This window comes from Mustela nivalis (assembly GCF_964662115.1).
Source record: "Mustela nivalis genome assembly, chromosome: 2".
Lineage (NCBI taxonomy): Eukaryota > Metazoa > Chordata > Mammalia > Carnivora > Mustelidae > Mustela > Mustela nivalis.
Genome location: NC_139021.1, coordinates 165,402,281 through 165,413,924, shown reverse-complemented (window position 1 = coordinate 165,413,924; position 11,644 = coordinate 165,402,281). Strand labels below are relative to the sequence as shown.

General features: G+C 45.1%; 1 protein-coding gene across 4 annotated transcripts in view; it reads left to right on the top strand.

Annotated features, from left to right (window-relative positions):
- The first annotated feature begins 247 nt into the window (after positions 1-247).
- SORCS1 (sortilin related VPS10 domain containing receptor 1) overlaps positions 248-11,644 on the top strand; it is a 505,841-nt gene continuing 494,444 nt past the window's right edge. For all 4 annotated transcript variants that reach the window (XM_082714247.1, XM_082714246.1, XM_082714244.1 and 1 more), the window contains exon 1: positions 248-910. In XM_082714247.1, coding sequence (XP_082570373.1) covers positions 353-910 — 558 coding nt within the window. In that variant the 5' untranslated portion in view covers positions 248-352. The remainder of the gene's footprint in view (positions 911-11,644) is intronic.

Below are 11,644 nucleotides of genomic sequence, written 5' to 3'. Positions count from 1 at the left end.
ACCCGCGCGGCGCAGCTCGGCAGCGGGACGCGGCGCCCGGAGCCCCGGCAGCTCCCGCCCTCCCTCCCGCGTCGCCCGCCAGCGCGCCAGCGCCCGCTCCGCCCGTGACTTCAGTTCAGCTCCACCCCCGCGTGGCGGCGGCTCGCTCGGTCCGAAGCCGCGCTCGGCACCAGCCCAGCCTGGGCGAGCGGCCGCCACCTGCCCCGCGCCGCCTCCGCCCGCCCCCGCCGCGGCCCAACTTGGATGGAGTTGGGGTCCTGAGCGCCTGCCCCCCCGCAGCCGGCCGGCGGAGAGCCCCGCGCCGCCGCCTCCGCTCCGGCTCCTTCTCCGCTCGCCGCTCTCCGATCCCGCGATGGGAAAAGTTGGCGCCGCCGGCGGCTCCCCGGCCCGGCTGAGCGCGCTCCTCGCCGGCGCGGGGCTCTTGGTCCTCTGCGTCCCGGGCGCCTGCGGCGGCGGCTCCTGCTGCCCCCAGCTGCCCCCCGGCTCGGCCCGACGCTGGGCTCCGACCCCAGGGGGCTTCCTTCGCCAGGGGCCGCGAGGCAGAGCTGCTGCCACGCCCCTGCCCCTCCTCGGGCGCCCCCTGTTCGCAGTGGCCCCCGGAGACCGAGCGCTGTCCCTGGAGCGGGCCCCCCGCACCGGGGCGTCCGTGGCGGTCGCCCCACGCTCTGGCCGGCGGAGACGGAGCGAAGCGGATCCCGGCAAGGCAGAACGGGGAGAGGGCGCGAGTCGAAGCCCCCGGGGGGTGCTAAGGGACGGAGGGCAGCCGGAGCCTGGGACTTTGGAGCGGGACCCGGACAAAGCCACTCGCTTCCGGATGGAGGAGCTGAGACTGACCAGCACCACGTTCGCGCTGACAGGCGACTCCGCACACAACCAAGCCATGGTCCACTGGTCTGGCCACAACAGCAGTGTGAGTAGACGGGGACTGAGGGCAAGGGGTGAAAGGTGGAAAGGGTTAAAACAGGCCGTGTGTTCTGATGGAGGATTGAGGGAAATGAGGTTTCTGGACTTGCGAGAAGCTGCAAACTAAAGTCTTCCCTGCCCACCTCCCCTAGGAGTTAATGTCACCTCTGGGGAGACCGGAGACCCGTGACACCGTCAGAGTCCTCTCAAAACCCCCCAAAAGCTTCACACTGGGTAGGCAAATCCCTGTTTCCTGGTCTCATTGGTGTAGGAACAGAGCTGAAGACAGGCAGAGGGGGTTAAGGATTCTGAATGTTGAGGTGAATGGGTTAAATTTCCAGGCAGGATGACATTCCTTTAAGTGACTTTCCTTTTACTTGCTAGACTTATGGGTGAGCACAAGTAAGATCAAGAAGACTTTATGTGGAAGCTTTTAATTTTTCTGCAAAGCTTCTAACCCCCTCTTCCCCAGAAGGGAAGAGATATGCAGTGCACACTAAGGTGCCCTTAATGCATTCTCTGTTTCTGAGGACCAAGTGGATGCAAGTTTCAGGACGGGAACTCTCTAGCATCTTCTAACAGCACCAGTCAGTGTGTTTTGAGAGCTGGGGCTTTCCAGCCTGTGAATGCGTGGTTGTTCTCCGGAATGATCAGTCCCAGGAAGATCAGATATATCGCAGTGACAACAACCCCCTGTTCTTCCCCATTGCCTGACCTCCTCTAGAGAAGAGAATAAAGACTTAGCCCTTCTTTTATGAAGGGACCAGGAGGATTGCTGGATTCCAGGAGGGTCACACTGGGGAGAGTGGGTGAGAGACTGTGAGCTCTGGCCACATCAGGGGCGGTTTTAGATTTTTGGAAAACCCTGCATGTCTGGAATCTGGGGTAGCTCTTCCAGCTTAAACTGCACCTGGAAAAACTTCATTGAGCTGAAATAGTAAAGATCCAGCTTTGACGGTAATAAGTGAAGATGACTTAAAAGTGTGGAAAGTTCTCTGAGCTGTCATTAAGCAGACAAGAAGAACGTGAAAACCAAGGATGGGTAAAAGGGGGAAAAAAATCAGTTTTAGCTTCCATCGGGTTATTGAGATCGTAGTATTTTTAATATGCACAGTCGATGCAGCCTGGTATCTTTCAAATTGTTTTCAGTTGTGATGTCATTGCCAGAAACCTTCCCAGGGAAGCGCCACTTCAGTGAGCTGTGCTCATTGTCAGCTTTTTAATGAAAGTCGTGAATGTTGTAAAATAATTGTCTGTTACTATGAGTTCTTTGATTATATAGATATAAATTGTATTAGGACAAACCAGGATAAACAGTATTTTGCATTGGTGTCTCTGTCCTGAGGACATCGGTAAGGTTTTCCCTACAATTTGGCTCTCATGACTGAGGTTGTGGTTTTCTACGGTTCTCAGGAATGGTTTAATCAAATAATTGAAGCTGATATTCTTTCCATTCAAGTTCTGGAGACCCTTGCCCTCATTTCTCACCGTAACTATCATACCTTTCGTGTCATAACCACTAAAATTAATCCCCCAATTTGAACTTGAATCTTCTTAAACCGAATGAATAACTTTCACACTGCTTTAAGTGATTAACTCAAAGCTTCTGGCTTTAAGGGGAGATTTTAAACACATCAAACATATTATATCTTGTTGTATCAAGAAGTAAAGGATATTGGACTCAAAATATTTCTGGCTTTTAATGTAATTTGAGCTGTAAAATATCACTCACCCATGAGACCTTTACTTTAGTTCATCTCTTGAAAGATCTTGGAAAGAGCTGGAAAAGGAGAGTACATCTTTGGCAAATATTAAACTCCATTTAAGAAATGGCGCCAAGCACTGCCAGCCGGTTTTTTTTTTTTTTTTTTAAAGATGATGTTCATAAGCATAGTCTGGCTTATTAGGGTCAGGGCTTGGATGGGCAACACGCAGGGATGTCTGAACTAAAGTAGCAGATAATCAAGGTAGTACATGTGAAAGGTTTGAACACTCACATTGCTAGGGAGATTTCTATCCTTTGAAGTTTTTAATTCTGTAAGGAACCCCCCTGTTCTGCATTCCTGTCTACTTACACACAAATTGTGGGCTTGTCTGTTTTTTAGCATATATATACAGATCATAGAGGAAGAGCTACGGTTTTAATCCAGGTTCCACAAAACAAAGCTGGCCCAGATTCATAGGAGAGACAAAGTTTAACAATTGTTTTTAAGGGAAAGAAGGCAGAACAAACTTTTCTGGGCAACTCTGTTGGGAAAAGCAGTGTGGAGACTTGAGTTCTAGTTCTCTTTATCTGTGGTTTGATCTTGGCAAATTGAGTGCGAATTTCCTCATCCCCAAAGTGGGGGCCGTTGCCAGTTAATGACGTGCCAGGTTCCACGTAAGCATGTTGTGATTGCCAAGTGTGGTACACCTGTCTGGAACTCTCCAGCACTTCACGTCTCCCCAGAGCGAGAAATCCACCAATTAAAACCTGAGAACACTATGGGGCTCTCATTTTCTTCACATGTAGATGCCAGTCCCCCTGTAAATCTGCCCCCTGACCCGCTCAGGGCCACAGGCAATACACATCCTCTGGAACCTGTCTCACCTTTAGGTAAAGCCTTGTGCGGTAGGGTTTCTGATTACAATAACACCTGCATTAAAGGTGTAAACGTGTGGTAATTATAGGCTGCCTGTCAAACTTGTGAGGAATTCTGGAGGTTTCTCTCGCCTCCTTCCCTTCTTCCTGCCCCCTCCGCTGTTGGACTTGTGCAGTTGTGTAAAGACATGCCTCATCTGTGGGAGTGATGTGATTCCTCTGTACCGCAGTCTAGCTTGATGGAAAGTGTTGCTAGAGTTGGTGGAACACCTGGGGAGATCTTTTGGCATGAAAGGTGCTGGGTATGAATCATTTGTCATAAGCTTGGTGTCGTAAGCAAGAACATATTGTTCCTACCCTACTCATGCTAGGCATGCTGTGCCCTGATCTAAATTTATCCAGTAATCCTTAGTTTGTTAAAATACATATTTGTCTATATATGCATGTGTGATGGGGCATGTGTTTATTCTTTATTTCCAAGAAACTGCAAAGTGCTACACTTATTAACCCTTATAAAACCCTTGTTCGGTAACAGGTGAGTGGCAAATGTTAGTATCTATTTTTTCATATTTTTATGCTGGAGTCAATTTGACTATTTCAGTTCACTGCCTTGTCCCTTTCTCACTGAAAATAGTGTCAGAAGGTTTGTTAACAGAGGCTTTTACTATGTGGCCATTGTGATACTCGAATGCTACATCTGCGTGGACCACGATGATCTGGTTGATTTCCATGTGCCTCTTTGCCTTTCGCTGTTCTGGGACCTGACATTTACCATCCAGTCTTCGTGAATAAACTGAGTCCCAGCTTGGGTCAGGTTTTGCGTACATGCCTTATGTACCAGCATCTCACTTAATTTTCCCAAAAATATATCCGTAGATATCCTTCTCCTCATTACATAGAGAAGAAACCTGAGGCTCTGGAAGCTAACCACCGTACTGAGATGGTACCAAAGGTCAGTGGCATATAGGCACGGGGACCCCAAGCTCCCAGAATGACTGACCTTAAAGACTTTCAGGTAGAACAAAAGAACTCAGACCTCTTGTAGTCAGTATTTTAAGTGGTCCTCTCTTGGGGTTCATATCTGATGACGCTGGAGGAGAACACAGTCTTACTGGGAACTCCATCTCCTTGTAGAGAAGCAAGGGCTTTCGCATGTGCCTGTCACGTTGCACTCTTTACCTTAAGTAGTGATTTGGTTGTTCTCTTATCCGCCTCCTTCTTCATCTTTAGTGAGACGTGGAATCCGCACCTGGTGATTCATTGAGCACGAGGTAACCTGCCATCATTCAGCTCTCAGATCTGGTGTTCTTCAGGAACAGATTCCTTTGCTTCCTTTTCTAAGTGACCGACAAACCGGCTTTTAGAGAGAGGCTGCACGTAAACACTTGCTTTGACTGTACATTTAAACATATTCCTGACCTTTTTATTAAAGTGAAATGATGAACGATTTTAGCTTTCTCTAACAAGCCCACATAGTTCCTTCTCTGATTAGTGCTTTCTGCTATTCACGAATGTTAATGTGGTGTGACACGGAAGCAGACAAATTTGAGTTGAATGTTAACTCTCCTGCTTACCACACTCTGCCTTGAACAAGACACTTAAATTCTTTGAGTTCCACCTTCCTGGACTAAAATATGGGGATACTGTATCATTTACAGGCTCTTCCTGAACATTTGACATCATGTATGTGGAGTGGTTGGTATACAATAAGTGCTTAATAAATGCTACTTGTTCTTTTAGTTGCAGAAATCATTCTCTACTGGCAGATAAGAGTCCCGGGTTATAGTTCGGACTGTGTACAACAGTTAAATATGCAGTCATCACGTGTCCTGTTAAAATTATGTGGCCTCTATTTCATAAATGATACAAATAGACTAGAACACCACAGAAATAGGGGTTAAAATGAGCTCGGTAGTTTGTTCAGTGTGGAGGTGTTATGCACCTACTGCATTTAAGTGAAGTACACTGGGAGTGTTGGGAATGCACAGATGACGCAATGATCTATACCCGTGACCTACAAGGAGCAAGCCTTTCATCTCACATGATCCCTTCTCTTCCCATGATTCATGTGCATATTCTATTTATAGGACATCAAAACATTTGAGATCCAAGCAGGCATTCATTTCAACAAGGGTTTGCAGCAAAACCTAATTTATTAAGTTTATTGTATCACATCTTCATGTAAAGGAATTTTGTATCTTTGGATAAAAAAAAAATGCTTCCTATGAAATTGGGAAGTTAGCTGCTCTTAAGATATTTAATGGGGTTTTCTAGAGGAAAACGACATGAATGTTGACTCTGGGAACTCTCTCCACATCCTTTTATGGAGGACCCTCAAAACTCATAGACTAAGGTACAAAAGCTGATGGACAGATTTGTTGAATAATTATTTAGTAATTTAGAAGAATAATTGCTCATCTTCCAGGAGAGATTGTCAGGTGGCAGCATCATGCTAAGAAGCTTACACAAATTATCATAATTTACTTTTAATTCTACAAATATGTATTGAGTCTTAATAGTTAGACACTGATAATAGAGATATATGTAGAAGGATGCACAAAGGTGAAAAGAAATAATACGCGCCCTCAAAGTGCTTTCTGTCTTGTGCTCCAAGAATCCTCTGAAGAGGAAGAGACAGCAGAGAGACTAAGTGTCCTCTGGGAGCCTAGTGTGCTGTAGAGGTTCAGAAGAGGACCAGACCTCTGCAAACTGGGGTGGTCTTCAGACTTCATTGCACAGCAGGTGCTTTAAGTGAACCTTGAAATGGAGAGAATATTTGGATCTGGAGACGGAGATTATTACAAGGATATTTTGAGCTGAAATGGGTAGTGTGACTGAAGGTCAAGGGTAGAGATGTATAAATTACTGTGTATTCCAAGAAATCAGCCTCCATTAAATTTAAATTACGTTTAACTGAAGTTTATATCTTAGAAGCCATTTAAAAAAATACTCCTTAAGCAAAAATACACACATTCATCTTCTAGCGGTTTGGGGTATATTCTAAGCCCAGAAAGAAAATAAGACCAGTGTGGTCACTTAGAGATGTGACTGTGTTTATTGCCTTTATTTGCACATTAAGTCTCAGCTGGAGACATCATTGTTTCTTTTTTCTTTTTTTCTTTTTTCTTTTTTTTTTTAACCTAGACATTTGCCACACACAGTTTTCTCCAAAGGGCTTTCTTTTAAGTCCTTGGTCAGAAATATCAAGGGCTAGGCTGCCCAGAAGGTAAATTAATTTGGCCCCTGGCCAGCTGGTGTTAAATCACTAAACGTATGTAAAATATTTGTCCTGTCTTTGTATATGTCTCAATTGCCATTCTATATGTCTGGCTCAAAAGGGTGGAGAATGCATCTGTGTGTCGTAGGAAGGAAACTAGCCAAAATGGCGTTGCTGTCATGGCCAGTGGGGATGGCAGGGAGTAGGCGTGGTCAGCGTGACGGGGGCCTGGTGCTATGGCATTGGAATGGTTACTTGGGAAGGGGGTGTGCTCTGCTCAAGGGGGGATGAATGGAGTCGTCAAGTGGTTGGCAAGAAACGAAGGTGGAATCTTACTGTGCAAGGTTTATAAGGAAAGAACAGAACCTCTTCTAAAAGGTAAGTAGAGAGAAAAAGGACATGCGTGTTCTGTAGGAAATCCCACATGAAACTTTCCATGTGTATAAAAGATACTGTGTCTGTTTCTGCGGCACTCCTGAATGTTGTTACAGCACTTCAGATCAGTTATAGCCATTTCCTTTGCAAAATGCTTCAGCTTTCAAGATTGGAATATTATTTCCCCTACCTCGGGGTTTTTTTTTTTTTTTCCTTTCTTTCTTTCTTTTCAACAGAGACCTATGAGGTAAGAAAGGCAAATATCATCTACATTTCTCAGGTAGGGAAATCAAGGCATTGCTGCTAAGCAGGTCACTTAGTGGAAGAAGAGGGTCAACAATGCTTAGTCACACTCTATGACTGATTGGTTTGGCCCACTGCTGGCTTTCCACAGTCAAGAGTTAGAACAGCTGCATCCGAGTCTCTCAGTTTTCCTGAAGCCTGTGCACGTGTGTCCATGATGCTTGCCGATGTGGGAAGAAGTGTGGAAATTGGCCGCAGAACTCCTGAGTTCTAGGCTCAGCTACTCAGAGCAAGTGGCCTTATCAAAAGTCATGATCTTGGCATTGTTTAAACCTTTCAAAGGGAACCTTTAAAAGCGATGATGGGACTTTCTGCAAGCTAGGTCTCTGGCAAAAGACCATCTTCCGTGGCTAATGGACTTCAGAGGTCAAGTAACTTATGACTGAGCTAGTTGCAACAGGGGCTTGGGAGCAGGGGGAAATTGTCACCTCTTTCCCTCCTAATTGTCTGACGCAGAGGAAATGTCGTTTAAAATAATATTAAGTATGGTCTTAGTCAAGGGAACCTAGCGTGTCAACATTTGGGAGCAGCAGTAGTCAGACTGAAGGGTGCCTTTTGAAACTCATGGATTTTATTCGCTCATAGATTGTAATTGACTTACCAACTAGTGCCTTTTCTACTCCTTCTGACTTTGGAGGTGGGGATGGGAATATGAGCAAAGGCGAATTTGCTACACACCCTGAGAGCTCTCTACAGCCAGATAAGGTATATTGATTATAATAGAAGCCCCTCTTCACAATAATATAAATAACCACCAGTTTAGTGAGCAGCTTCCCTGGAAGTATATTCTAGAGCCTCACATTATTTCACTCCATCCTACCACCGTCATAATGCAAATGAGGTATTATTATCCTCATTCCCAAGTTGTGGAAGTCATGGCTCAAGGAACTTACCCAAGGTCACCCAGCCAGAGGGTGGCACAGCTGGAATTTGATTTTTGCCCTTTCTGGCTCCAAAGCTTTTTCTCTTTGATCACATTGACCTTTGGTAAGGGGTCAGCTCTGGGTTTCTTTAGTGAGTCCCTCACAAGTCAGTGCAGAGAGGTCCTAGGGGAACTCCTAGCACGGGCACCTCCCCTCAGGGTTTTCTCTGTCCTATCCCAATCTCAGGGCACTAGCCTGATACATTTTACTTGGTAATAAGCTGCTTTGTGGTGGAACTTGATCAAAGCCCTAAGGGCCCTCCGTCCCCATGAGTGGCTCTCCTGGGGTTATTAATATGTGTCTCCTTGTTATTCTGGGAGGATGTGTGGGATGTGCTATTTGGTTTCTCCCTGCTGGCTAATGAACCAAGAGTGGCAGTGTGGGCAACTTGTATGCTTTCTAAAGAAACTGCTAACAAGAATGATGTTATCCAACCACCAACTAATCATGTTGTGCCCTGAAGCCAATGGATTGATGCTTCTAGTCATCTTCCTCTAACCAGAGTAGCAGAGGCTATTGGGACACAAAACTGTGGGCCATAGATCCTTCTACTTCAGCCTCTTTGGGGGACAGTTGGGTGGGTTAAAAGCAAAAGATCTTCCCCTTAGCACTTCCCAAAATACACTCTTGAAAACATATTAGAGAGAGAGAGAGCCCGTGTGCACAAGTGGAGGGGAGGAGCAGATAGAGAGGAAAAGCAGACTCCCCACTGAGCAGGGCACCCGACTGGGGGCTCAGTTCTAGGACCTTGAGATCATACCTGAGCTGAAGGCAGACACTTAATCTACTGAGCCTCCCAGGTGCCCCCCAAAATATACTCTTGATAAAGAACCATTAAAGGGGTAGAAAAGGCTTTTTAGGCATGGTTGTCTCCTGCTTAGAAACCTCTCTATAGGGGCACCTGGATGGCTCCGTCATTAAGCATCTGCCTTTGGCTCAGGTCATGATCCCAGGGTCTTGGGATGGAGCCCTGCATGGGCTCCCTGCTCAGTGGGAGGCCTGTTTCTCCCTCTGCTTGTGTTCCCTCTTTCACTGTCTCTTTCTCAATCAAATAAATAAATAAAATCTTAAAATAAAAACAAAAAAGAAAGAAAAAGAAAGAAGGAAACCCATCTGTAACCTATTTACCCTGACTTACATTTTGCTGAGTTAATGGGAGAATCCAAAATCGGGTAGCCATGGGCACCTCGATTAGCACTTCTCAAAGATTGTCCTCACGGGGCCTGCTTTTAAATCTGTTGATGGGGACTAGGAAACCTTATTTTGCAAATTCCCTTGGAACTCTCTATAAAGATCGAAAGTCATTTCCCTAAAATTCATTTGTGAATTTTGGTCCATGAACCCCTTGCATTATCACAGTGTATAAGTATCAGTAGGCTTCACTTTTCCCCATAGCAAACTAAAGCCCACAGCTTTTATCAGCTTCTCCATGGAAACCATGACCACAGGGATGAAGACCTGGTATGACGTAGTATAGGAGAATGAGAGGCAGTTACAGGGGAGAGCACAGGTCCCCAGTCAGAAGAAGATGACACTTTCCTGGTGATACTTTTATCATTGGATATATTCTAGGCAGTTTCTTTCCTGAATGTCCATATGACCATGAGTAAACCATGTCTTCAGTGACTGAAAGCCTACACTATTTTAACTAGCACACAGTGTTTTGCAATGGGGTTGAATTCTTGCTCCCCTATCTACTAGATATGTGAACTTGCACAATTAGCTTTGTGGTTCTGTGCCTTAGTTTTCTCAGCTGAAAAATGGCAATAATGACAGTATACTTTTACAGGATTTCTTAATGGTTAAAGGAGACAGTAGATATAAAAATGTTGGAAGTGGTATGTGGCACGTAGCCAGCAATCACTAAAGGTTAACTGTTATCATCATCATCACCATGACCACCATTATTTTGTTCCTGTTAATACTAGAATATTTAATGCTCAAGTATGACCTACTAAATGGTGTTTCTAATATGTTGCTTTTGATATTGCTTCTGTTTCTGCATTTACATTCTTCCATTCCAGTTCCATTTTCTTATCATGAGGCCAGGACTCTGTCTTACTCTTTCTGTCATCCCCCTCAATGTCTCCAGCCATTTGCACATGATGGTTGTAATAGGGCTCTGGACCTAATTTCCACTGTGTGTGTGTGTGTGTGTATTGGGATGTGGGCGGGGGGGGGTGGTCCATACCAATAAGCAATTCTCTGACAGCCTCTGCATGTCTATAATTCAACTCGGTTTTGGCACGATCTACCCAGAGATGGCATCAGATTTCACCAGCTGAGGACTCAGTCCCACAGGACTTCCATCCCTCATCTCCCAAATTCAGATGCCAGAGGATCTCCTGTGCTTTGGACCAAGCAGCTATAGCTTAGAAGTTCCAATGACTCTTTCCTTGGCTTTGAGTAATTCGCTAGAGCAGTTTACAGAACTTAAGAGAAATGTTTTACTTATTAAATTGCCAGTTTCTTACAAAAGGATATAACTCAGGAATAGCCAGATGGGAGAGATGAGCAAGATGATACCTTGAGCAAGGTATGGGGAAAGGACATGGTACTCTCTCGGAGCATGCTGTCCCTGAATCTTCACATGTTTACCAACCTAGGATCTTTTGGAACCCTGTCCTTTTGGGTTTTATGGAGCTTGGGTTTGGGAGCTTGGTGCCAGAGATGAAATGAAAATAAAATATACATTTCTTATTATAAATCACCATCTCACAACTTGCTTATTACATATTTGCTATTTTGAAGGGGGGAACATTTTTCTCTATCCTTCAAAGTTCTTCTAGCTGGGGATAGCACTTATGTGGCTCAGTTTGCTAAGTGTCTGCCTTTGGCTCAGGTCATGATCTGGGGTCCTGGAATGGAGTCCATTCTTTGGTTCAGTAGGGAGTCTACTTCTCCCTCTCCCTCTGAACCTCCCCCTGCTTTTGTGCACACTCTCTTTCTCTCTAATAAATAAATAAAATCTTTAAAACTAAAAAGTTCAACTAGCTGCTTAAAAGATTAAATTGACAGGAGACAGAGTAACAGAAAAAAATTTAATTCTTGTGTGTAGGGAATCCACATAAGCATGACATTCCAAAGATAGTAAAGCAAAATGGGTATGTATGTCATTCTCAAGTAAGGAGAAAGGGTATAGGTCTGAGACTTGAAAGGGGAAGAGGACAATTTTGGGGAAGATGAAAAAGAACAAACGTTTGGGAAGCAAAATGTTTTCTGGACCCTACAGAAACAATGGGACACAGAGAGGAATTTTAATAAAGACTTCACTACGTTCCTCCCTGTCTCCCACACCTAGTTCATGTTATATTGTAGTTGTCTATGGCGATAGCACCCTTC